Here is a 27,180-nt window from a genome sequence, read left to right as displayed (position 1 = left end):
GCGGTATGTCTATGGCGGAAACATCAGCGTCCGACTTGTGTTTGGTGATTACCATAACGACAGTACGTTTTGTTGATGACGCGCAGCACATATGTCCAAACTCTTGAGCTACTCGGCTCTTCAAGTATAAAATCACGTTACGGTTTGTGGGAGACCAAGATCATCGTCCTGCAGTCAGTTTCACGTGTACTTTATTTTGAGTTTATATACCACGATTTAAGCAAAAAAAAAAACAGAAATACGAAAAAAAATACCGAGGACACGACCTCGGTGTCCTCAATGGTAGTTACGGCCCTGCTGACAGGATCCCTTCAGAGGAGCTGGAGGGTCCAGCTGAGAGATATGACTGGCCACAGTCCCCTCACCTCCACACTACCAAACGCCGTTGGTTTGAATTCTTACTCCATCTGGGAGACGTATCGTGCCACTCAACATCAGTGGAATAAATCCTGCATCAATGTTCAAACCAGGGGCACAGCCACGAGGGGGCTGGGGGGGCGGACATGTAAAGGGGGGCCCTAAGCCCCCCCAGCCCCCTCTGATAGTTTTTTTTTACAAAAAAAATGGCAGTCAGTCACCGTATCCATTTTTTTAAGCGGCCCCCTCATTTTAAGATGGCAGCTCTCCGCCTCTCCAAAACAGAATTCTGGCCTCGCTACTGGATCCAGCATCTACTCAAGATCTTCTGAAAAGCAGAATTCTACCTAAGCTAAACTCACTTCGGATATGAGAATAAACTTCATGGTAAATGTATTCAACATGCTCCTCTCCAACCTCAAAAGGAGAGACACCAACAGGAGGGAGCACCTGAACACCAGCGTTAGTAAATAGCGACACCTAGTTGTCAGAACGGCCTACTGCAGGACGTTCGATCAGTCTGCAACAGATGTGATCAAATATATACAGAACTTTGTCATTTTTATAAGGCAAATATGCATGAATTAAGGATGTAGGAGAAACAGCTATAGTGTCTCATTGATTCAAAGCTGAATGAAAAAATGGTTATTCAAGTTGTACACAGCAGTGCCAACCTTCCGTCTGGATAATAAAGTTGTTCTGGTTCTTATTTGTTCTGTTCTATGGCTGGTTCTCCATCCTGGGTTCTCCATCCTGGGACCTCAACTGCCATTCAACCAAACTAAGACAGTGGAATTGTTCTCGCCATAACAAAACCATCTATAGAGGCAGAAAAATCTGATTCAAATCTTTTATTTGATATGTTTTCTAAGATTGCAAAGCACATCTGAAGAACACCCCCAGCCCAGTATTGCACATACTCACAGCTCGATGTCATAACTAAAAGGCTTGAAAAGTATTTAACTTAATGATTTGAAGAAAAAAATAGATCCTGTTTAAAAAACGAAATCTTATATCTTTGCAATAATTACACTTTTTTATAAATACATTATTTTTAATCACACCATATATACAGATTTGTAGGCTTGTGGTGATGTACCTCTCAAAACATTTGAACAGGGAGAATATTTCACAAAGTAGGGTCAATAAATTGTCCCCTTTCTAACGTACTGAAACACCAAGTCCAGCACATATATAACACTCAGTGCTTTGACTATCATTACAAATCCTAACATTCAACCACTTCCAGAATCTCAGTTTCACCATATTATAATAAACATTTTAATTTGTTGATATAGCTTTGGGAAACGGCCTCTTAGATACTAGTGTTATTAATCGTGTGACGTTTACATGTAAACAGTCAGCAGGTGGATTAAAGTGACCTCGCAGACATATCCCGGAGATAAAAACAGAAACTCTTCCAGGAAGCACAACAAACCACATCATTCTGAATCATAAATAAGCCCTCGCATCTTCTCTGCTGCTCTGTTTAGCAGCTTTCACAGGGTCCGTCTCATCATACAGACATCCCTCCCCGACGCACAGTTACAGCCCTCCAGTGTTATGAATTTATAAAATATTAATATCTGAATGGTATGAACATCCAGAGTGCATATACAGTGTTGGGTGTGAATAGCATGGCTTCAGCTGTCCCACAGGCTCACTCACACAACAGCAGCTTCGCAGGAGGCTCGGCGGAGACTCAGGAAGTACATTAGCATGTTAGCATGTAGAATGTTAGCATGTAGCATGCTTGCAGTACTGCATCCTCACATCATCTCCTCTCCTCTGTGTCACAGTTTTAGAAAACACAAGACATCGACCAAGTCTGCCGCAGCAGTCAGTCTACCACGACAGCCTGGCAACAAATCTTCAGTAGTTTCTTGTTCCGTAGTTAGATGGGAAGTTCCGGGCTGACTGGAGCTTCTTTGGGAAACTTGGGCGTGGTTAATGTGCAGGTGGAAGTTGTGTTGTCGAATTTAAATCGACGTCAACATCAGATAATACCTCTACCTGTCTCTCTTGTATACAGCATAACATAAACGAGAAACAGGGAGAGAAAAAATATTTCTGAAGCACACACGTCAAAATCGAATGCTTTTCAGTGTCAGTGTCATACCTCCTCTGTTCACATCACTGCTGAATAACAGTGTTTCATTTCAGCACAAAATGAGATGATTTTCCTGTGAAGAAGCCTTGTGTTTCTTTAGAGGTTTGGGGGCGTGTTGACCGTGTTGCTAATGGGGCGTGGGTGTAGCTGTGTGTGTGTTGGGTATAAAGGGGTGTGTGTGTGCATGTGTGTTGGGTATCTAGGAGTGTGTGTGTTGGGTATCTAGGAGTGTGTGTGTTGGGTATCTAGGGGTGTGTGTGTTGGGTATCTAGGGGTGTGTGTGTGTGTTGGCAGTGCTGACTACAGCACCCCTGTCAGGCACAGCAGGAGCACCAGGTGCAGGGTCACCAGGTAGGAGAGGAACAGGTAGCGCGAACGCCCCCGTGTCCTCAGCAGCTTGGAGCAGTACATGCTCCGCCCTCGCAGCCAACGTCGCCATGCCAACACCCCGCCTCGCACCTGGAACAGCAGAGGTCACGGGGTCAGGGAAAGTAATATGCTTCTTCACTTCCAGTTGAAGGAGCAGAAAGTCAGGGTCAACACACAGGGTGTGTGTGTGTGTGGGTGTGTGTGGGTGTGTGCGTGTGTGTGTGGGTGTGTGTGCTGACCTTGCGTGTGAGAAGAGGCTCGTTGGGATCCAGAACCAGACCCTCCCATTCGTCTTCTGTCTCCATCTGAATACTGACGTCTCTCTGGGGCGAACCAGACTCACTGGACACACACACACAACACAATGACAGCCTGGACACACAACACACACCATTCCAGCCTGGAGACATAACACACACCATTCCAGCCTGGAGACACAACACACACCATTCCAGCCTGGAGACACAACACACACCATTCCAGCCTGGAGACACAACACACACCATTCCAGCCTGGAGACACAACACACACCATTCCAGCCTGGAGACACAACACACACCATTCCAGCCTGGAGACACAACACACACCATTCCAGCCTGGAGACACAACACACACCATTCCAGCCTGGAGACACAACACAGAACATTCCAGCCTGGAGACACAACACAGAACATTTCAGCCTGGAGACACAACACACACCATTCCAGCCTGGAGACACAACACACACCATTCCAGCCTGGAGACACAACACACACCATTCCAGCCTGGAGACACAACACACACCATTCCAGCCTGGAGACACAACACACACCATTCCAGCCTGGAGACACAACACATACCATTCTAGCCTGGAGACACAACACACACCATTCCAGCCTGGAGACACAACACACACCATTCCAGCCTGGAAACACAACACTAGGGGTGTCACGATACCAAAAATTCAGTATCGGTGCCAATACCATTAAATAACACGATTCTCGATGCCAATTTCGATACCATGGTAAAAAAAAAAAGAGGATTGTCTAAGATTCCATGTAGGCTACTTGAACCATGAACTTCTTTAAAATATTTGAAAAATAGCAAAATGTCCTACAAAGACATACAAAACATGTGCAATAGAGCATAGCACAACATAATAACGTGCAATTAAGCCATTCAGCTAACAAGATGAACATGACATGAGTTTACCTTCTAAGCTATGGGCTAACGTTAAAACTACAGCTAACCTAAACTATGTACATAAGCCATTGTAACACACGTGCCCACCATCTCAAACATCATGTAACGTGTATTTTAGTATGACAGATTAAAAAAACAGAAAAAGAGCATTCTTTGGATGTATTCAGAATTTCGCCGCGACTTCAACGAACATTGATTTATTTTGAATGATGCCAGATGTTAGCATCGGTGCTGCGCCTCTTCTGGAACTGAATCAGAACTTGCCTTGAATTCTTTAAACAAATCCAGATGACGATCTTTCAGGTGCTTAGCTAAATTGGAAGTATTCCCCTTGGTCTGAAGACTGCGGTAGCATTTTTTGCATAATGGCTTCTGCGGATTAATTATAACGCCACGGTCATCTGCCTCAAACGCAAACTACTTTTTTTGCCTTTCTTGTCAACAAGTCGAAGCGGGGCGATCGCTAAAGCAGCAGTTGTTATCTTGTTTTTCTTAATGTAAACGTCGACTGAACACTCCTGAAGGCGCAGCACCGATGCTAACATCTGGCATCGGCGCTCACGGTACTTACGGTGCTTCAAAAAAATGGGCATCGTCGGTGTTTTGTTATTTTAGCATCGGAAGGTACCGTAAGTATCGGTTCTCGTGACATCCCTACACAACACACACCATTCCAGCCTGGAGACACAACACACACCATTCCAGCCTGGAGACACAACACACACCATTCCAGCCGGGAGACACAACACACACCATTCCAGCCTGGAGACACAACACACACCTGAATCTGTCCTCTGCCAGCTGGAGTGCTTCCTCCACAGCCTCCCTCCTGCTCCTCTCCTCAGAGACGGTCTGGTTCAGCTGGTCCACCCTCTGCTGGAGCTCCCCCAGCCTGGAGCACACACACACACACAGACACACACACACCATTATACACCACACACCAGAAGTACTGGGACACCTGATAACTCCATATGAAGGATTCTGGAATAAGAGGTTCAACACCTGTCCACATATTACAAAAGCATTTAGTGCACTGCACATTCACACGCACGCACACTCCCTCTCTGTCTCTCACACACACTCACACACACACTCTTGGGTGGAGGTACCTCTGATGGAGCTGGCTGGCTGCCAGGGTGTTGATCATGTCTGCAGCACTGCTCCTCTCCTGGGGAGCCCCTGGGGCCTCCTCCACAGACAGCACCTCCTGCTGGACGGAGGACCGCTGCAGAGAAACACACACACACCACCACGGGGAGACACACACACACACACACACCACCACAGGGAGACATACGCACACACACACACACCACCACAGGGAGACATACGCACACACACACCACCACAGGGAGACATACGCACACACACACCACCACAGGGAGACATACGCACACACACACACACCACCACAGGGAGACATACGCACACACACACACACAATCAGATACCCCAGGTCAACTCTGTTTGCTTCTGGCCTCATGTACGTACATTTGCAAATGTAGCGTTATCAGCACCATGGCCAACCTGCAGATTGCTCACGCTGTGATAGTTCAGTTTACGTCGTATTTACAAACGCTGCAGTTCATCGGGTAATCAGCGCCTTTCTCCGCCCACTATACCGCACATGGCATTTCAACGCAGTGTAAAAATGGGCCTCCTTCTCTTTTTCTATCATGGATCATTTACATTTAGTCATTTAGCAGACGCTCTTATCCAGAGCGACTTACAGTGAGTACAGGGACATTCCCCCGAGGCAAGTAGGGTGAAGTGCCTTGCCCAAAGACACAACGTCATTTGGAACGGCCGCGATTCGAACCAGCGACCTTCTGATTACTAGCCCATTCCCTAACTGCTCAGCCACTTGACTCAGCCACCAAAGTCAAAACTGCGAAAACGAAGATTTACTGATAATAAAATTGATGTGCTTGTTCATGAGGTAACAGCGATTTAAATATCATACAAGGCCGGAATTCCACTCCGACACAAAAAAATGCAATCTGGACCGAAATTACAAATTCCAGTAACTGTAATATTGCATGGCTGCTTAATCTGTAACGCGTAATGATTTTCTGTTCACTCAACTGAAAAAGTGTGATCCTTGTGGCAAAAATACTTTCAGATCGTCTCCTCGGCCTATGTCTTCGTCTTGCTGGGATTATTGCTGCCATTTCACCAGGAGGCATATGCGAGGGAACCCGCTTGCATCCAGGTTTACGCCTGCTTTTAAGAGGCGCAGAATTTTCGCCGCAAAATAGAGGCGCACTTTCGCGGGAGGTTTCTGTACATACCGTGGAATACATAATTAGGCGCACTTAACGCATCCCCTCCCATCTCTTTATGGGAAACTCCCACTTTCCCCTTGACCCTACCGTGAATGCATATGCATGACACGGAAAAAGCGCAATTTGCCATTTTCAGTTCCCGCGACAGGCAGTCTGCGCTTTTACTTCAGTGTGGCATGTTTGTACATACCTCGCCATGCTTTTACGTGCAAATTGCTAAACAAATATGCCTGAAGTGGGCGCAAAAGCGTAAGTACATGAGGCCCTGAGTGTTTAGACCAGTGATGTCTATGCTTCTTACACTCACCTCGCTCTGTAGCTTTTCCTCGCTGGCGGACGTTTTCTCTGATACTTCCTTCCTGCTGCTGGACAGCAGCAGGAGCTGTTCCTGCTTCTGGTGAGTCCTGACCTCCTCTCTCTTCTTCTGCAAGCTCCGTGCCTCGTCCCTCTCTACCACCACAGCCCACATCTCTCTCTGCAGCTGGGCCTTTTCTTTAAGGACAGCATCTAGCTGCTGCTGGCGGTCCTGTTTGGTCAGAGCCGCCTCCCCCTCTAGCTCCTTGTTCTCATCCTCTAGTCTCTTCATTTGGGAGGTCAGGTGCTCCGTGTGTTTCACCAGGGCAGCGTACTGGCTGGTCACAGACTGAACAGCTGTCTCTTTCTGCTGCAGCTGTTCCGTCAGGACCTGTACCTGAGCCGCTGTGTGGAGACACTGGGACTTGAACATCTCCACCTCAGCCATTAGCGCTGAGGTGATGCTGTGATGCGCGGCGAGGGAGTCTTCGTGTTGCTCTGAGAGGCTGACATTGATCGTCTGGAGTCTCTGCAGCTCCTGGCGAAGGAGGAGAGACTCGTTCTTCAGCGTTTCCGAGGTGGACTCTGCAGTCTGGACCTCGGCCGTACAGTCGTCAAGGGTCTCGCGAAGACCGTAAAGTTCCTCGGCCTTCTGAGAGAGAGCTTTCCTTGCATCCTGGAGCTCCTCCAGCAGAGCTGTGTATTTCTCCTGGAGGTTGACAAAGGCACTCTGGTTGTCTTCCACCGTTCTACTCAGTTTCTCGGACTGGGCGGAGAGTACCTGAAGTTGACTCTGCAGCTGCGCCGTCAGCTGTGTCCGCTTGGCTAACTGGGCGTTGAGGCGGGCAGCTTCCTCAGCTCCTCCCTGCAGGGCGTGGAGCGCCACAGCCTGGCTCTGCAAGGACTCCTTCAGAGACGCCGTTTCTGAGGCCTGAGAGAGAAGATTATTGTTGAGCTTTGAGATAAACTCCTGAAGGCCAGACGCTTCCCCTCTCAGACTTTCACATTCGGACTCTTTGGCTTGGAGGTTTAAATGTAAACGTTTTATTTCGGTTGAGGACAATCTCTTGTGGTCCTCGATGGCTTGCTCTCTGTCTTTCAGAGAATCCTTCAGGTGGGAGGAGTCAGCCGTGAGGCTGTCGAGCGAACCCCTCAGCTGTGAGATCATATCCTCCAGCTCTGAAACACGAGTCTTTATCCGGATGCTTCCGTCCACCACCTGTTTCAGCTGCATTTCCCGCTCCGTCAAGTCGCCGCACATCTGGAGGTTCTCCTCCTTCAGACGAGTCAGCTCACTCTGGAGATGTTTGGTCGTTTCTACGCTGGAATGGAGCTGCACCCTGAGGCTCTCAGAGTCTGTGAGGTTCAGAGTCTCCGAGCTTCTGAGTTGTTCCTCCAGCACACTCCGTTCTTTCTCAGAGTCGCGCAACGACACGTCTCTGTCAACGATCGTATCCTGAAGATGACGGACTTGGGCCTGCAGCTCCGTGATGGTCTCCACCTTCTGGCCTGTCTCACCTTTGACCTCTTCTAACATGGCTTTTAACTTCTTCACTAACACCTGCTGCAGTCTTATCTTCTTGTCTTTCTGCTGTAGGGTCGACTCTAAGCTGTCTTTGTGAGTGCATGCTGCGTTGAGCTGTTCTGTCAGTTTACTAATCTGGCCGTCCCTTGTCATGTTTTCACTCCTGACGACTGAAGTTTCTTCGAGAGACTTTGAGGCCTCTGTGACAACTCTTTGAAGTTCTGAGTTTAAACTCATATTCTGCTCGTTGAGTGACTGCATCTTATCTCTAAGATCCACCACCTCCTTCTGTTTCTGGGACATATCTTGCCTCAATCTGGCATTTTCTGAAGCGTGGGTTTCCAAAGCTGTCCTCAGTTGGGTAACTTCCACCTCAAGCTTCTCTTTGTTTTCCTTCACGGCACCAAGCTGACCGCCCAGTGACCTCACAGTTTCGTTCCTCTGATTGAGCTCCTCCTTGGAATTCTGAAGTTCTCCTGTCGTGCGTTTCAGAGTCTCCTCCTTCTCCTCCAGACGACGACTGAGTTCCAACCGTTCTCCCCTGAGAGCTTCTGCCTCCAGCTGCAGCTTGGACAAGCCGTCTCTCTGCATCTCAGCCTCCTGCCGTAAGGAGCCACACTCCTGGGCTGACTGCAGCAGCGCTGCGGTCTTCTCCAGAAGGCCGGCCTTCAAGGCAGCGCCCTGTTCCTGCAGCAGAGACAACGTTTCCTGCAGCTGAGACAGTTGTTCCCGCTGGGTGTTTATTTGCAAGCTTTGTTCTGTCAACGCTTGTTGTTTCTCCTGTATGTGGTTGTGAAGTTGATGGATTTGTGAGTTCAGACTGTCGATATTCTCCTGTAGGCGACTGGCTGTCTCGTCCGTCTCTCTGACAGCTCTAGAGAGTTCGCTACATTCCTGTGTCTTCTCCCGCAAACTCTCTGATAACGAATGTTTATTTTGTTCCAGAACTTTCTTCAGGTCTTCGTTGAGTGACTGCATCTTATCTCTAAGATCCACCACCTCCTTCTGTTTCTGGGACACATCTTGCCTCAATCTGGCATTTTCTGAAGCGTGGGTTTCCAAAGCTGTCCTCAGTTGGGTAACTTCCACCTCAAGCTTCTCTTTGTTTTCCTTCACGGCACCAAGCTGACCGCCCAGTGACCTCACAGTTTCGTTCCTGTGATTGAGCTCCTCCTTGGAATTCTGAAGTTCTCCTGTCGTGCGTTTCAGAGTCTCCTCCTTCTCCTCCAGACGACGACTGAGTTCCAACCGTTCTCCCCTGAGAGCTTCTGCCTCCAGCTGCAGCTTGGACAAGCCGTCTCTCTGCATCTCAGCCTCCTGCCGTAAGGAGCCACACTCCTGGGCTGACTGCAGCAGCGCTGCGGTCTTCTCCAGAAGGCCGGCCTTCAAGGCAGCGCCCTGTTCCTGCAGCAGAGACAACGTTTCCTGCAGCTGAGACAGTTGTTCCCGCTGGGTGTTTATTTGCAAGCTTTGTTCTGTCAACGCTTGTTGTTTCTCCTGTATGTGGTTGTGAAGTTGATGGATTTGTGAGTTCAGACTGTCGATATTCTCCTGTAGGCGACTGGCTGTCTCGTCCGTCTCTCTGACAGCTCTAGAGAGTTCGCTACATTCCTGTGTCTTCTCCCGCAAACTCTCTGATAACGAATGTTTATTTTGTTCCAGAACTTTCTTCAGGTCTTCGTTGAGTGACTGCATCTTATCTCTAAGATCCACCACCTCCTTCTGTTTCTGGGACACATCTTGCCTCAATCTGGCATTTTCTGAAGCGTGGGTTTCCAAAGCTGTCCTCAGTTGGGTAACTTCCACCTCAAGCTTCTCTTTGTTTTCCTTCACGGCACCAAGCTGACCGCCCAGTGACCTCACAGTTTCGTTCCTCTGATTGAGCTCCTCCTTGGAATTCTGAAGTTCTCCTGTCGTGCGTTTCAGAGTCTCCTCCTTCTCCTCCAGACGACGACTGAGTTCCAACCGTTCTCCCCTGAGAGCTTCTGCCTCCAGCTGCAGCTTGGACAAGCCGTCTCTCTGCATCTCAGCCTCCTGCCGTAAGGAGCCACACTCCTGGGCTGACTGCAGTAGCGCTGCGGTCTTCTCCAGAAGGCCGGCCTTCAAGGCAGCGCCCTGTTCCTGCAGCAGAGACAACGTTTCCTGCAGCTGAGACAGTTGTTCCCGCTGGGTGTTTATTTGCAAGCTTTGTTCTGTCAACGCTTGTTGTTTCTCCTGTATGTGGTTGTGTAGTTGATGGATTTGTGAGTTCAGACTGTCGATATTCTCCTGTAGGCGACTGGCTGTCTCGTCCTTCTCTCTGACAGCTCTAGAGAGTTCGCTACATTCCTGTGTCTTCTCCCGCAAACTCTCTGATAACGAATGTTTATTTTGTTCCAGAACTTTCTTCAGGTCTTCGTTGAGTGACTGCATCTTATCTCTAAGATCCACCACCTCCTTCTGTTTCTGGGACACATCTTGCCTCAATCTGGCATTTTCTGAAGCGTGGGTTTCCAAAGCTGTCCTCAGTTGGGTAACATCCACCTCAAGCTTCTCTTTGTTTTCCTTCACGGCACCAAGCTGACCGCCCAGTGACCTCACAGTTTCGTTCCTCTGATTGAGCTCCTCCTTGGAATTCTGAAGTTCTCCTGTCGTGCGTTTCAGAGTCTCCTCCTTCTCCTCCAGACGACGACTGAGTTCCAACCGTTCTCCCCTGAGAGCTTCTGCCTCCAGCTGCAGCTTGGACAAGCCGTCTCTCTGCATCTCAGCCTCCTGCCGTAAGGAGCCACACTCCTGGGCTGACTGCAGCAGCGCTGCGGTCTTCTCCAGAAGGCCGGCCTTCAAGGCAGCGCCCTGTTCCTGCAGCAGAGACAACGTTTCCTGCAGCTGAGACAGTTGTTCTCGCTGGGTGTTTATTTGCAAGCTTTGTTCTGTCAACGCTTGTTGTTTCTCCTGTATGTGGTTGTGTAGTTGATGGATTTGTGAGTTCAGACTGTCGATATTCTCCTGTAGGCGACTGGCTGTCTCGTCCTTCTCTCTGACAGCTCTAGAGAGTTCGCTACATTCCTGTGTCTTCTCCCGCAAACTCTCTGATAACGAATGTTTATTTTGTTCCAGAACTTTCTTCAGGTCTTCGTTGAGTGACTGCATCTTATCTCTAAGATCCACCACCTCCTTCTGTTTCTGGGACACATCTTGCCTCAATCTGGCATTTTCTGAAGCGTGGGTTTCCAAAGCTGTCCTCAGTTGGGTAACTTCCACCTCAAGCTTCTCTTTGTTTTCCTTCACGGCACCAAGCTGACCGCCCAGTGACCTCACAGTCTCGTTCCTCTGATTGAGCTCCTCCTTGGAATTCTGAAGTTCTCCTGTCGTGCGTTTCAGAGTGTCCTCCTTCTCCTCCAGACGACGACTGAGTTCCAACCGTTCTCCCCTGAGAGCTTCTGCCTCCAGCTGCAGCTTGGACAAGCCGTCTCTCTGCATCTCAGCCTCCTGCCGTAAGGAGCCACACTCCTGGGCTGACTGCAGCAGCGCTGCGGTCTTTTCCAGAAGGCCGGCCTTCAAGGCAGCGCCCTGTTCCTGCAGCAGAGACAACGTTTCCCGCAGCTGAGACAGTTGTTCCCGCTGGGTGTTTATTTGCAAGCTTTGTTCTGTCAACGCTTGTTGTTTCTCCTGTATGTGGTTGTGTAGTTGATGGATTTGTGAGTTCAGACTGTCGATATTCTCCTGTAGGCGACTGGCTGTCTCGTCCTTCTCTCTGACAGCTCTAGAGAGTTCGCTACATTCCTGTGTCTTCTCCCGCAAACTCTCTGATAACGAATGTTTATTTTGTTCCAGAACTTTCTTCAGGTCTTCGTTGAGTGACTGCATCTTATCTCTAAGATCCACCACCTCCTTCTGTTTCTGGGACACATCTTGCCTCAATCTGGCATTTTCTGAAGCGTGGGTTTCCAAAGCTGTCCTCAGTTGGGTAACTTCCACCTCAAGCTTCTCTTTGTTTTCCTTCACGGCACCAAGCTGACCGCCCAGTGACCTCACAGTCTCGTTCCTCTGATTGAGCTCCTCCTTGGAATTCTGAAGTTCTCCTGTCGTGCGTTTCAGAGTGTCCTCCTTCTCCTCCAGACGACGACTGAGTTCCAACCGTTCTCCCCTGAGAGCTTCTGCCTCCAGCTGCAGCTTGGACAAGCCGTCTCTCTGCATCTCAGCCTCCTGCCGTAAGGAGCCACACTCCTGGGCTGACTGCAGCAGCGCTGCGGTCTTTTCCAGAAGGCCGGCCTTCAAGGCAGCGCCCTGTTCCTGCAGCAGAGACAACGTTTCCCGCAGCTGAGACAGTTGTTCCCGCTGGGTGTTTATTTGCAAGCTTTGTTCTGTCAACGCTTGTTGTTTCTCCTGTATGTGGTTGTGTAGTTGATGGATTTGTGAGTTCAGACTGTCGATATTCTCCTGTAGGCGACTGGCTGTCTCGTCCTTCTCTCTGACAGCTCTAGAGAGTTCGCTACATTCCTGTGTCTTCTCCCGCAAACTCTCTGATAACGAATGTTTATTTTGTTCCAGAACTTTATTCAGGTCTTCAATTGCTACTCTGAGGTCCTCCTTCTCTTTCAGTAAACCTTCGATGATTTTGTGGTTTTCGGCGTGTTGCATTTTGAGGCTGGAAATCTTCTCTTGCAGAGAACTAGTGTCTGTGTTGAGTTTGGTAATGTAATTCTCCTTCGTAGCGACTTCCTGTTGCAGTTTCTGATTCTCCTCAGTCAGGTTGTTGAGCTGCGAACCCATTACTGAACTCTGCTCAAGGGTCACGGTGACTTTGCTGTCGAGTTCAGAAGCAACCCGTTTCTGTTGACAAAGCTCCTTCTCTCTGACCTCAGAGGCAGCCTGGAGACGCTGCCTCTCCTCAGTTAGGGACTGCATGTGGCTTTGGAGGCTCTCCACTGCAGCCTGCCTCTGATCCACCTCCTGCCTCAGCTGGGTCACCACTGCAGCCTGCCTCTGTTCCACTTCCTGCCTCATCTTGATGTTATCGGCTGCCTCGTTCTCTAGAGTTGCGAGTTGACATCTAAGGTGCAACACAGTCTTCTCCTTCTCATCCACGTTGTCGCGGAGTTGTTGAAGTTGGGTGTTTAGGCTGTCAGCCTGTTCCTGCAGACCTGCGGCTGCAGCTTCAGAGGCGCTGAGCATTGTCGTAATATTTGTACATTCATTTGTTTTCTCCTGCAGCATCTCGGAGAAGGATTGTTTGTTTTGTTCGAGGACCTCGTTCAGTTGGTGAACTCTAACACTAAGGTCCTCTTTGTCTTTTTGTAGCCCTTGGATAATTTCATTACTTCCTGACTTCTGTAATTCAAACACAGATATGTGACCTTGCAGGTCACTCTTCTCATTTAACAGTTCTGAATTGGATTTTGTCATTTCAGCTAGTTCCGTTTGCAGACTCAAATTATTCTCAGTAAGGCTGTTAACTTGAGTTTTCAGTTGTGCGTTCTGGTCAACAACACCTTTAAGTTTTTTACTTAACCCGTCCACATGTTTCTTTTGGGACTTTAGTTTCTCCGCGGTTCCTCTAACTTCAGTTTGCAGTTGCTTATTTTCAGTCTCCGTGCTTTTCAACAGCTCCTCCAGTTTAGAGACATTTTCAGACTTCTCCTCAAGCTGTTTGGATAAAGTCTGTAATTCTAGGTTGAGCTTATCCAACTCTGCCAGAAGCTTGTTTCGTTCCTCCTTGAAGGATTTCAGCTCATTTTCGTACGTCTGCTCCTTGTCTAGCATCTGGTGTTTGAGTTCTTCACTGGAGGCATCACTTTCCTTCAGCTGGGAGATGAGACTGTTGGACTCCTGCAGTTTCTGTGAGGAGGTTGTCACCTGATCTTTCAGCGACACGATCTGAGCTTCACACTCCGAGAGATGATTAGAATGAAGAACATTCTGCTTCTGGATGTCCCTGCGGAGGTCCTTTACGGTCCGCTTGTCCTCCTGGATCTGCTTGGTCAGCTCCTGGACCTCCCCCGCCCTCGCCTCCCTCTCCTCTCTGAGCCGGCTCAGCTCCTCCTCCCTCTCCTGCAGCTGCCCTGCCAGCTGCACCATCCTGGCGTTCAGCGAGCGCTGGTCTGAGTCCTGAGAGTCCCGGAGGATCTGCGTCTCTCGCTCTGCTTTGGTCAGAGAACCTTCCGAGAGAACTAGCTGTTCCTCCTTGAGCTTGATCTCCCGGGTGAGTTTGGAGATCTGCTCCCCGTGTTCGGCCATTCTGCCCTGGAGGGCGGCGATGTCCCGGTCCCGCTCCTGGATGACGTCCTTCAGGTGGTCCATCTCCCGCTCGCAGGTCTGCAGGTCGTGGATCAGCTGAGCTCGTTCTTCCAGGTGGGCCGTGTTGATCTTGTCCAGCTCGTCTGTCGCCTGATCCAAGTCGCTCTGCAGAGTTTCTATAGTCACCTCCTGCTTCTGAGTCTGTCGGTCGAGAAACACATTTAACATTCAGACGAGTTTGTGAAAGATAAACTATCACAAGCGACTAAAAACAAGATCATATCAGCAGATTAGTTTAAACTAAATGTTACCTTCTCTTTGAGCTCACTGAGTTTCTGGGCCAGGTCAGCCTCTGAGGTCTTCAGCTCTGAACACTGTTTTTCAAAGGACTTGCAATCCTCTGAAACCTTGATGAGCTGAGAAAATATTATATTATTTGTATCCATTCTAAACAAAATTTAACTAACAATTTCAAAACTTTCTCAGACCGAATGTAAAGCCATAAGGACTAGATGGTCCAGTCTTACGCTGTGCTGTGCTTGCTGCAGCTTGTCAGACAGGTCTCTGTGCTGAGCGTCTTTGCTCTTGATGGAGTCCCTGACCTCATCCAGCAGCTCCTGTGTGTCGGCTGTCTGGGCCAGGCGGGCGTCCTTCTCCAGCAGGGAGCTCTCCAGGCATTCCTGGGTCTCACTCAGCCTGGAACACAACCAGGCCAGGGTCACTAAAGGACCAGGCCAGGGTCACTAAAGGACCAAGCCAGGGTCACTCAGGGACCAGGCCAGGGTCACTAAAGGACCAGGCCAGGGTCACTAAAGGACCAGGCCAGGGTCACCCAGGGACCAGGCCAGGGTCACTCAGGGACCAGGCCAGGGTCACTCAAGGACCAGGCCAGGGTCACTCAAGGACCAGGCCAGGGTCACTCAAGGACCAGGCCAGGGTCACTCAAGGACCAGGCCAGGGTCACTCAGGGACCAGGCCAGGGTCACTAAAGGACCAGGCCAGGGTCACTCAGGGACCAGGCCAGGGTCACTAAAGGACCAGGCCAGGGTCACTAAAGGACCAGGCCAGGGTCACTAAAGGACCAGGCCAGGGTCACTAAAGGACCAGGCCAGGGTCACTAAAGGACCAGGCCAGGGTCACTCAGGGACCAGGCCAGGGTCTAGACCATTTCAACTGGGGGGGGGGCAAGCTGGGGCCAGTTGTACTGTTAGAGGGGCCAGTTACATAAACGTTTTTGTTGTCATACAGTTTTTTTTCACTGGATTGCAGTCATTAACAGACAAAATAGCATGTTTTGAATCGGGCTACCCTTTGATCTGCTCGTTCAGGCCGGCGACCAGGAGCTGGTGTTTCTCTGCGTCTCTGCCCTGCTGGCTCCGCAGACTGGCCAGCTGGCTCTGCAGTCTACCTAAGTCGCTCTGTTCAGGGAGACGGACAGAAGGAGTCAACACGACAAGTCCCTTAAACACACCATCTCACTGCAAGTCCCTTAAACACACCATCTCACTGCAAGCAATAAGCATCAACAGCTGTCCTACATCTACAGCACACCATAAACAGGAGAAAAGTAGCAGAGAAATAAATTGAGAGTTATGAGAGTGATATGACTCCAACATGAAAATATTTTACCTGCTCGTTTTACTGACTGAATTACAGACTACATTACCCATGACAGTGATTTTATACACCAAGTGAATTCATGAGAAAAACGCTTAATGTGTTAAATCTCTTATCACTGCTGATGAAGCCGAAACACAACACAGTGGGTTAAAACAAGCACAGCAAACAGATTAGTCTTCACCATAAGGTGCATTCTGACATACACCCCTGAGAGACCCAAAATGGCTGCTTTCTAGCACACAGACAAACCTGAGAGACCCAAAAAGGCTGCCTTTCTTCATTTACATCAAAGGTCACCTGTATTAGAGGGGCTTGTGTTACAGTCCTAGTATTCATAAAAAAACATGCAGTAAACCAAATATATAAAACAGCCAGAGGTTGTATTCTAAGTACATAACATTGATGCATTTTGATATTAGGCAGAACAAGACAAGATCTTTTTAATGCGCAACATTTTAGGTCTCTCCAAGGCTTTCTCAGCAACAAGTTACCCAGATGCAAGTGGACCAGAAGAGTGGAGGAAAAAAGTTTGAACCTTTAAGTTTCCCAACCCAAGCTCTTCCCTGTCTGGCCCCCCAATGGTGGAATCACCTCCCCACCTCCATCAGAGACACTGACTGTCTCTCCACCTTCAAGAAAAGGCTCAAGACGCACTTGTTCCAGGAGTACAACGGTACTTAGGAATGACTTGCTGGACCTGATGTTAGTTTCCTCCAGGAACACAATGACTCTTATTGAGGGACTTGTTGCTCGTGTTGGTTAGTGGTAACTGATTTAACTTCTTGCACTCGCTGTGAATTATATTATTGTTGCTTGCTTTATCTACAGGTACACTCTTGCACTTTTGAGGTTCATGTTGTTTAATTGTAACTTGTTTAACTACATGTTTCTTCCCATTGGCACTTATTTGCTTTTCACAATGTATGCTTCATGTTTTGGCTACCCGCATAGTTTTGGGGCTATTTCGTTGTTTATGATAATTTACCTATGCACTTTTGTGAAGCTCTCATATAAATGTAAAATGTAAGTTTGAAATAAATAAAAAACTTCCGCCCCCCCCCGCAGGCTCTGCCCCCCCCAGCATGCTCCACGCCCCCCCCACAGGCTCCGCCCCCCCCCCCCTCCCCCGCAGGCTCTGCCCCCCCCCCGGCAGGCTCCGCCCCCCAGCAGGCTCCGCCCCCCCAGCAGGCTCCGGGTTACCTGCAGGGTCTCGATGCGTGTCTGCATCTGCAGCCTGTCCTCCAGCTCCCCGCAGCGCTCCTCCAGGAGAACCATCTGCTCCTGCAACTGGTTCCTCTCCTGCTCCAGGTCCTCCACCACCGAGCGTAGGCCTTCTGCAGGGAGCAGGGTGTGTGTGTAGGGGGTGTGTGTGGCGGTGTGGGTGTGGGTGTAGGGGTATGTGAGTGTGTGTGGGTGTATGTGTGGGGGTCAGATGGTAAGTTGGTACAGAGGGAAAAACGTATTCAGGTGTAAATTCACATGTCTTGTATCCACCACCACCGTCATCAGCCACACATCGTATTATACATAAGGATGAAGAACTGTGTAGCAAGTACGTTCACCCACATAGACATTAATATGCTTCAAGCTTGAACGTGAGATGGAATCTCATCAAAGACACACTGACCACACCACATTAACTGATCTGAGCTTTGAAGAGTCCAGAATATTCAAGATGAATACTAGCCAGTCCAACCAGCATGCACAGAGATCAAACCAAAAAATAATCTGGATAACAAACCAACTCTCAATATGGCGTGTTGAAATGTTCAGGCTGAATGTTGAACGTGATACGACTGAAAAAACAACCACACAGTAAACTCACGAGCGGCGACGGAATGTTAGATGACAAAAGGCGGCAAAAACAAACCGAATGGAAAAACCACACTCCCAAAACATGATGAGTGGGGTTGGGGCGGAGGTAGCGACCGAAAGGTTTGGACGTGCATGCTAGCGTAGGCGGTCTGGCTGGCGTCACACCTGTGTTGGGGGAAGCGTACTGGGGCCACCAACCTCCCATGTTCTCCCCCTCCATTGGGGTGCTGCTCTCGGACTGCTCTGGGAAACCATGGAGACCGTCAAACTCAAACTCCTCCTGAGGGGAGACACACACACCATCCTCCATAACGACACTGTCTCCATGACGACACTGTACTACAGTCCTCCATACTTATAGAAGTAGACTCATATAATATAGTATAATAATATAATTCAACATTGATAATCTTCTGACGATAACACTATATTACAATAAACAGAGAGGCTGTCTGAGAACTGCTGCGGCTTGGGGAAAGAATAACAATTATTATAAAAAGCCCATAATGTTCAAATATTTGGGGAAAGACAAGGGTTTTCATGGGGTTTACTTATATTTACACTTTATTAAAGGACAAACACAACAGACATTAACATAGCTATATTAAAAAAAGATAACCAAATATATTATGAATGAAGATCACTTAGATTAAAAAGTATATGGGATGTGATAAAAGTAGGTTGAATCTGTAGGTGTCCCAAAACGTCTGTCTATAGAGTTTATAATGTGTATATATAGTGTATATACACATGTGTATATTGACAGTACGTTTGCTGCCCTCCTACCTCCAGGCTGCGCCGGTCCGGGCCACCGGGCCTCCTGCCTCGGCCCACCTCGAGGGCTCGTGCCTGGGCCAACTCCCCCTCCATCCCCTGCTGCTGGCCTGCCAGCACTGGATCAGAGCAGCCAGGAAAGAACCAGTCATCCTCAATCAGTTTTGTGCCACAGGGAGGAGGGGGGGGGGGGGGTACATGTAGATGTGTTCAGGTGAAGAGGGGGGAAACTAGATGTGGAATAGTGATGTGAGGAGGCATGGAGGAGTCACAGGAGGGAGGGATGAGGATAAGAGATGAAGGATGGAGAGGTGGGATAGAGGGATGGCTGGAGAGACAGAGAAGATGGACCAGAGAGGAAGAGCCCTCGCTCTGTCACCAAACAACCTCCACCCATGTGGGAAAGACAACACGTCACAGCTCGACTCAACAGCAGGTCAGAAGAGAGGATGGGAGAGAGCTAACAGGACCCAGCGCTCTGCACGTCTTCCTGGACGGAGGCAGCATGTAGGCTGCATGCTGTGGGACTAATGCATGTGAGAAGCAGCGTCCTGGTGGCAGGCACAGACAGGAAGAAGATGCTCTACACAGGAGGAACAGACAGGAAGAAGATGCTCTACAGGAGGAACAGACAGGAAGAAGATGCTCTACAGGAGGAACAGACAGGAAAAAGATGCTCTACAGCAGGAACAGACAGGAAAAAGATGCTCTACAGGAGGAACAGACAGGAAGAAGATGCTCTACAGGAGGAACAGACAGGAAGAAGATGCTCTACAGGAGGAACAGACAGGAAGAAGATGCTCTACAGGGTGAACAGACAGGAAGAAGATGCTCTACAGGAGGAACAGACAGGAAGAAGATGCTCTACAGGACGAACAGGAGGCCGAGACATGAGAGGTGCCGTTTCTAGGATACGAAGAAAGCTTTGGGAAATTCATGATTCAGAGTCTAACGGATGAAGATCTCTGGACATAGAGGTCTCCCAGACTGTGCCCAGTGTATCTAGAAACACCAGCACTGTCCCCAGTGAATCTAGAAACACCAGCACTGTCCCCAGTGTATCTAGAAACACCAGCACTGTCCCCAGTGTATCTAGAAACACCAGCACTGTGCCCAGTGTATCTAGAAACACCAGCACTGTGCCCAGTGTATCTAGAAAACACCAGCACTGTGCCCAGTGTATCTAGAAACACCAGCACTGTGCCCAGTGAATCTAGAAACACCAGCACTGTGTCCAGTGTATCTAGAAACACCAGCACTGTGCCCAGTGTATCTAGAAACACCAGCACTGTGCCCAGTGAATCTAGAAACACCAGCACTGGCCCAGTGTATCTAGAAACACCAGCACTGTGCCCAGTGTGTCTAGAAACACCAGCACTGTGTCCAGTGTATCTAGAAACACCAGCACTGTGCCCAGTGTATCTAGAAACACCAGCACTGTGCCCAGTGTATCTAGAAACACCAGCACTGTGCCCAGTGTATCTAGAAACACCAGCACTGTGCCCAGTGAATCTAGAAACACCCTAGACCAGTGTATCTAAAAACACCAGCATTGGTTCAGCAGACTAGGGAATGCTAGGGGCGAGAGAAAGGGCCTACTGCAGGGCATGAATTAAAAAGGTAAAATGGCATAAAACGCATTCCCATCCGTTTTGTGGTGTCAGGGGGGGGGGGGGCAAGCACAAGGGGTAGGGAGGGGGACAGACAAGGGACAAGGTGCACAAGGGTCAATGTATGAGAGACCAGGACAATGGCATGGTGCAGATACTATTTGAATTGACAAATTACTGATTACAATACAAAAACGTTAAAAGGCCAGCTCCTAAATGTAAGACTTTGGCTCAAAGATTCTCGAATCTACTGAAAATGCTGTAAATCTCTCATACATTGACCAGTGATAGGAATCTTGAATGTTAAAAGTATGCAAAACTAGGAGGTAAAATATTGAAACAGACTTGACTGTTTGAACCAATCAGACCACGTTGTGACGAGTTCGTGGAACCGTAGGAATGTTTAGTTTGGTTTTTGCCACACAGAGACAAACACACACCACTATGGAGTTACAAGGTAGCACTTGCACACCAGATTGTGTTAGACTTCATCCTGGGTTAAACCCTACACTGAGCTAATCACATGAAGATTCCCAGGGTTATTATCCACAAAGTCATCCTGCCTCCACAGAAACTGTGTTACGGTATGTTCTACTCTATTCCCCCAAAGGATCCTGTTCCACTACAATAATCCACAGAAGGGTAGGGAGGAAAAAAGAGAGGAAAAAAGAGAGGGAAAGAGGGAGGGAAACTAAGGAAGCAAACAGAGGATGGAAACAGAGAGGTGTGGAGCCCAGGCGGAGTCTGTACTGCCAGGGGCTCACCCCGGGGGGAAGCTAGGACCCAGGGGAGCAGCGGGCAGTACAGGAAGGACCGCCTGTGGAGGGGAGAGGCCTGCATGCACAAAACTGATGGGAAACTCATTCTCATTGGCTGCCACTGTCCCAGGAGCAGGGGGGGAGGGGCCAGAGCAGAACCAATGCTCGTGAGGAGAAGTGGAGGGAAAAACAAAAAGATACTTTATAAGAAAGGCTGCTGGGAAGGCAGTGTTTTTAGATATTGTTGAACACTTTTATCTTTTGATTAAACAGATGCTTGAAGGCATTTCAACAAAGTTCTGTGTTGGAGTTGGATTACTGTAAATACTGACAACAAGATTTTAATGCAAATGTAAAAGTTCCAAATATCGGTTATCGGTCTCCTTGATTATTAATAATCGGTATCATATCGGCCCTGAACAAATTATATCGGTGGACCCCTTTTCCATTCTCCAGTGCAACAACTCCAGGTCCCCTCCAGCGGTACACCACAGGGCTGGAGGTGCTCTTACCCTCTCTGTCCTCATCCATGTTGGCCATGCGCATCCCCAGGGAGGTCTTGTCTTCACGGCCCCGGGTCCTCGTAGCTCCGCCCTCAGACAGCATCTCCTGCCACTCCAGCAGCTGGCCGTCCTCAGCACTGCCCGACTCACTGGCCTGCACCACAGCAACCACACACAGTCACTGGCCTGCACCACAGCAACCACACACAGTCACTGGCCTGCACCACAGCAACCACACACAGTCACTGGCCTGCACCACAGCAACCACACACAGTCACTGGCCTGCACCACAGCAACCACACAGTCACTGGCCTGCACCACAGCAACCACACAGTCACTGGCCTGCACCACAGCAACCACACAGTCACTGGCCTGCACCACAGCAACCACACAGTCACTGGCCTGCACCACAGCAAATGTGTCCAAACCTTCGACTACTGTATTTATTTAATAATATTGTACAAAAAGGGCAGAAGGGTAAGGGGTGAGAGGAGAGGGGTGAGAGGAGAGGGGTGAGGGGTAAAAGCTGACCTGAGAGGCAGCTCTCTTGGTGACCTGCTCCAGGTCAGACTGCATCTTCCTCTGCTGTTCCTCGTACAATATCAGCTTTGCCTGCAGCACATCTGCCAGCACACGGTACATACCAAGATCATACATGTATACAATACACACCAAGATCATACATGTATACAATACACACCAAGATCATACATGTATACAATACACACCAAGATCCTATACTCCAATGTACACACCAAGATCATCCATCCATGCTCTCCTACACACACCATGATTGGACTAGAGAGAGGTGGTTACCGTTCTGGGTCTTGACCAGGTCGTACTGCTCCAGCCTGCAGCTGTTCTCCTCCCGCTCCTCCTCCAGCTCAGACACACGCCTGCGCAGGGCCGAGAGGTCCGGGCCCGCACCCCCTCCCTGGAGGACACTCACAGGGTCACATCTGCAACCAGCTCAGCTCACTGGATGAGGGAGGATAGTGTTATGAGCTGTGATATCTGGGCACTCACCTGGCCCTTCCTTAGTTCCTCCTCCAGCTGTCTGATACGAGACTTGGACCACGCCTTCATCTTCAGGAACTTGGCTTCTGATTTACTGGCTTCCTCCGTTTTCAACTTGGCTTGTGCTGTAGAAGACAGATGTGAGCATATGAGTGTGTTGGGGGGGGGGGTACAGGTAGCTAGTGAGTTGCCTGGAAACATGATCACATTGGTCTAGGTATGTGCACGCCCCCCAAATCCCTGCCCCCCCCCCAGGTGTTGCTGCCTACCCTCCAGCTCTGCTACCCTACAGGCTGCGTCCTCCCCCACTCCACCCAGTGGGGGGGCTGGCGTTGATGTTGTCATGGCGGCCGTCTGCTCCGCCCCGGCCTGCTCCGCCTCGGCCAGCTCCGCCCGGTGCTCCTCCTCCAGGCGTCGTAGCTCCGCCTCGTGGCTCTGCATGCGGTCCCGCAGCTGGGCACGCATCACGTGCTTCTCAGCCTCCATCTGGGAGCGCAGGTTCTCACGCTCCACCTGCAGACGCCGAGCACGCTCAGACAGGTCCTGCGGGAGGAGGAGGAGAGAGGTGGAGGAGAGAGGTGGAGGAGAGAGGTGGAGGAGGAGAGATGGAGGAGAGAGGTGGAGGAGAGGTGGAGGAGAGAGGAGAGAGGTGGAGGAGGAGAGGTGGAGGAGAGAGGTATAGGAGGAGAGGTGGAGGAGAGAGGTGGAGGAGAGGTGGAGGAGAGAGGAGGAGGAGAGAGGTGGAGAGGAGAGAGGTGGAGAGAAGAGGGGTGGAGAGGAGAGAGGTGGAGGGAAAAGAGGAGGAGAGCAGTAGGAAGGATGGAAGTAGGGGAGATTTCAGGTTAGGTTTTTGTCTGCCAAACGTACTCCTTATTAAAAACTAGTTCAAATGAATCCAGATAACATGTTTAACGTGCTTTTAAGCCTCAACATGTAGCTTCTGCAGTACAGACAGGAAGCAGATCTAGTTGTGGTTTCCAGAGACAAGAAACAGATCTAGTTGTAGAGAGCAGGAGTACCTGTATCTGCTGGTCTCTCCCGTCCAGTTCCTCCTGCAGGACGGAGATCACCTGGTTCTTCCCCTGGAGAACCTCCTCCTTCTCATGCAGCTTCTGCTTCAGGGCCTTGAGGAGCTGGGGGAGACAGGCCTGTTAACCTCTGGGGCCAGTACTGGAATGCTGCTTCCGTTAGACCACTTCACTAATAACATGCCAGTGTCAACATACAGTGACTAACAGTGAGATTTAAGAGGGTTGTCCACGTTTTCAATTAAACAATAAAAATACTTTCTAATAAAACACTTTTTTAAAATAAATGTAAGATTGTTATGAACATTTTTTACATCTATGATTTCAAAGAAACCTTGTGCTGCTTTCCTGTCACAATAAGCCCCCAGTCTGTGAAGCCCTGGGAGGTTTGGGTTACCTGCTCCAGGTCAGAGCTTGCATCTTGTTTAGCCACCACCTTGAACAGCTCCTGTTCGTGCTTCTGGTTCACCTCAGCCAGAACGCTGTCTTTCTGCTGGATGATGTCCTTAAACGTCTGGATCTGGAGGGGGGGAGACACACAGACAGCTACAACAGGGCAGCTACATAGCAGTTACTGTAACCTGCATGGAAAGATGTTCCAGAAGCTGCTTCGCTAGAGGACGTACATTCTGCTTGTACATGTTCTCCTTCTCCTGGTGCTGGGTTATGTCAGAGAGCAGCTGGTTCTTCAGGCTGTGGTTCTGCTCCTCCAGCAAGCTGCAGCGCTCCTCTCCCTCCCCCACTCTCCTGGTCAGGTTCTGCACCTGCAGCTCCAGTAGGGCAGCGCCCTCCTCTGGAAACGCCAGCTGCCAACGCCACAGAGTTGATGTGACCAAACATGCAGAGTGACTGTCTGGGCAGTGAAACCCTCCAGAAGGAACAGCAGTCGTTAGTGCAGAAGAAGAGCTTGACAGCTTAGGATGAAGCGAGGCTGTGTTAGTCCCAACCCCCTCACAACTCTGTTAGACAACAGATAACACGGAGACCTGAGATGTCCAGTTATATCAGGGGTCTCCAAGCCTGTTTCTGGAGGGTTACCTTCTGGTTTTCACTCCAACACAAATCTACCACACCTGCTTCTAATAACTAGCTGGTTGATGTGTTGAATCAGCTTAGTTACAACTGGGGTTAGAGCAAAACAACCTTCCAGGTAGCCTTTCAGGAACAGGGTTGGAGACCCCTGAGTTAGACACACGTTACCCCACTTTATAAACACAAGCGTGGTGGTGATGGTTTCTCCTAGGTGGTCTGAAGGCAGGTGTTTGTACCTGCTCTCCAGGCGTCAGCGCTGGCACGGCGGGCACGGGTCCTGCCAGGGCGGTCTGCAAGTGGACGATGTAGGCCTCCTTCTCCAGCAGGCGGCGCTCTCGGTCCTGCAGCATGGCGTCCATGTGCTCCCCTCGCTGCTGCTGTGACTCCAGAGCCTGCGTCTGGGAGACAGTGTTGACAAGAAGTCACTATGGGCTCTCTGAAAACACTGGACATCTTTATTTTATCAAAAAAAAAAAACCTTTCTGAAATTTACAAAAAATATATATATATATATCTTTGTAACTTAAAAAAAAAAAAAAACTTTCAAAAACTAACACACAAATATATACATTTTTAAAACCTTTCGAAACTTTTTCTTTTGACTTTTTCATATGTGCAATATATGTAATATGTGCTGACACTGTAGTAACACAACCTCACACAGGAAGAATAATCTGTAACTATCTGATGCTTCACACACATTTCAAAGCCAAATGAAGACATGCAAGTTTCCAAGCAACTTTAGACATCAGGAAGTGTTATACCTTGGCCTCCAATTCCTCATCTTTTTTGGAAAGTTGGTGCTCCAACTCCTCCACCCTCTTCCTGAAGAGAAGGACCTTCCCCCTGCTCGCCTGGTCGCCCGCCTCACTTCCACCCTGCAGCGTTCACAGTCACAACGTTAAGCTTAACCCTGCAGGGGGTCACACAGTCACAACAAGTGTGTATGTGTGTGTGGTCTCTCACCTTCCTAGAGTGGGCAGGCGAGCCCTCGTCGAGGTTCTCCTTCCTCAGGTCCTCCAGCTGGGCGCTGAGAGACGTGACCTTGGCCTTGTGCTGCAGGCGCATCTTGGAAAGCTTGGCATCGTTGGCCTGGAGGACAAACCGTCATCAAGAGGGACGACTAGCCTACATCACACTACAACGCGTGTGAGCAGAGACGAGGTTAAGCACTTCTCCGCTGCTCTGCAGCCTCACCTTCAGCTGCTGGTCTCTGGTCTGCAGGGCGGCCTCCTTCTCTCTGATCAGCTCCTTCAGCTGGGAGACCAGCTGCTCCGTCTGGCTGAGCCGCTCCTGAAGCTCTGCTGGGTCTGGCTGCCTGCCGGGCCCCTCTGCCGCCCCCGGGGGAGAGCCTGGGGCCTGGGGGGAGAGATGGGTCATGGCTCTGGGTCACTCGCTAAATCTAGTCCACTTTAAAAGTGAATTGAAAGAGAATCGACCCCAGACCATGTAACACGTGTACTCACAGCCAGGTCAGGACCACCCTCGTCATTGGAGAACCACTTCAGCATGGTTTCAGTTTATATCTGGAAGCAGACAGAGACGTTAAGGAATTCAACAATGTCAAGCTGTTGTACTGGCATGGGGCCTCTGACCGTGGTGCCAACTGCAGACCTATGTGAGACAGCTTGGTTTGCTTGAGATGCTCAAAAAGCAGGTCTGTTTAAGGAGCGGGTGCCCACATACTTTTTGACATGACCACTGACCACCGAAATAGTGTTAAATGAAGGCACATCTAATCTTTCTATATGAAGCATTTGTGAATTGCTTTGGATGAAAGTTAGTTGCCAGAAGTATGTTGACAAGCTAACTGACTAACCTACTAGCAATGAACAGCTCGCTCAGCAATACAAGAGGCCTTAGTCTAATCCTCGAGTCCTTAATTATCATGGAGGACGTCATATGGTTTTGATATTCAGCAGTTTGACAGACTAGTTGACGAACCAGCAAGTTAACTGTGTGCACAAATGCTGTTTAGGCTGCCTTTCAGAAAACAATCTCACATAACAAATGGCCGAAAAAGTGTACAGCATGACCTGTTACAGTTCATCAAAACCCTTTAGTTGTGAAATCATGAAGCTACTGACTCAAATGGAGCAAATCCGGTCTGGTCCCTTTAACCAGCCTCATCATATGGTGAACTGAATGTCGCCTTCCTTTTAAAATTGCTAATGCTACCTGGCTAACTAGCCCATTGGCTATTGTTAGCTAGCTGCGCCATTAGCCCTCTGGTTTACAATCTCAATGCTAGCTAAGTAGCTGGTGATATCTAACTGTAATCAGCTAGTTGGGAAGAAGGCTGTTTTAATATACTAGCCAGGTTTCGTATACAGTAGCCGTCAGTGTAGCTCACCATGATTAACTCAGACCCGGACGGCGAGGTGGCTAGCTACAAGCTGGCGGTACAACAAGACAGTGTCGGACACCTCGAAACTCAGGCAGAAGCTGTTTGCTTGCACTAGTAAAACTACATTGCATGATCCTACCTGATTTACCCCTTCATAAGGACAATAGTTGATACAGCTCACAAGGAAACTTTTAGAAAGGCTTATTATGGCGTTTTATGTACAGCGTTGTTCTCATGTGACACAGTTGAGTTGAACTAGGCGAGGACACCATAGGAGGACACTGTCAACACAGACCGATGAACACCCTTCGCGCATGCGTGTATTGAAGGCTGGC

The 27,180-nt window shown here is 49.3% G+C and overlaps 1 protein-coding gene across 5 annotated transcripts; it reads right to left on the bottom strand.

The window, feature by feature from the left end:
- Positions 1–1,218: 1,218 nt before the first annotated feature.
- Positions 1,219–27,142, bottom strand: LOC124482317 (centrosome-associated protein CEP250-like). Of its 5 annotated transcripts, none has more exons than XM_047042846.1 (26): positions 26,985–27,142; positions 25,965–26,024; positions 25,696–25,857; positions 25,465–25,590; positions 25,263–25,376; positions 24,735–24,896; positions 24,093–24,272; positions 23,864–23,986; positions 23,458–23,571; positions 22,708–22,981; positions 22,448–22,563; positions 22,238–22,355; positions 21,953–22,044; positions 21,431–21,575; positions 18,563–18,714; positions 17,942–18,056; positions 17,162–17,295; positions 16,211–16,258; positions 15,650–15,759; positions 14,869–15,037; positions 14,653–14,757; positions 6,614–14,542; positions 5,131–5,246; positions 4,800–4,910; positions 3,076–3,178; positions 1,219–2,926 (listed from the first exon to the last, which is right to left on the bottom strand). In XM_047042846.1, exons 2-26 carry the CDS (start codon positions 26,007–26,009, stop codon positions 2,768–2,770), a joined length of 11,022 nt encoding a protein of 3,673 aa, XP_046898802.1. In that variant the 5' UTR covers positions 26,010–26,024; positions 26,985–27,142; the 3' UTR covers positions 1,219–2,767. The 5 variants fall into 5 exon arrangements, with proteins under 5 accessions (XP_046898802.1, XP_046898803.1, XP_046898804.1 ...); XM_047042847.1 differs by having other exon boundaries at positions 1,220–2,926; positions 17,975–18,056; positions 18,563–18,713; positions 21,430–21,575; XM_047042848.1 differs by having other exon boundaries at positions 1,220–2,926; positions 18,563–18,669.
- Positions 27,143–27,180: the final 38 nt, after the last annotated feature.

The sequence above is a fragment of the Hypomesus transpacificus genome, chromosome 19, assembly GCF_021917145.1.
Source record: "Hypomesus transpacificus isolate Combined female chromosome 19, fHypTra1, whole genome shotgun sequence".
Classification (NCBI taxonomy): domain Eukaryota; kingdom Metazoa; phylum Chordata; class Actinopteri; order Osmeriformes; family Osmeridae; genus Hypomesus; species Hypomesus transpacificus.
This window is presented reverse-complemented; position numbering and strand designations above follow the sequence as displayed.

Excerpts from the sequence above, each read along its gene's own strand:
- LOC124482317 (XM_047042846.1), bottom strand. The coding sequence starts at position 26,009 with ATGCTGAAGTGGTTCTCCAATGACGAGGGTGGTCCTGACCTGGCT. Across the intron at positions 22,564-22,707 it reads TAGGGTAGCAGAGCTGGAGG|CACAAGCCAAGTTGAAAACG; the intron begins GTAGGCAGCAAC and ends TGTCTTCTACAG. Across the intron at positions 3,179-4,799 it reads CTGGCAGAGGACAGATTCAG|TGAGTCTGGTTCGCCCCAGA; the intron begins GTGTGTGTTGTG and ends GTGTGTGTCCAG.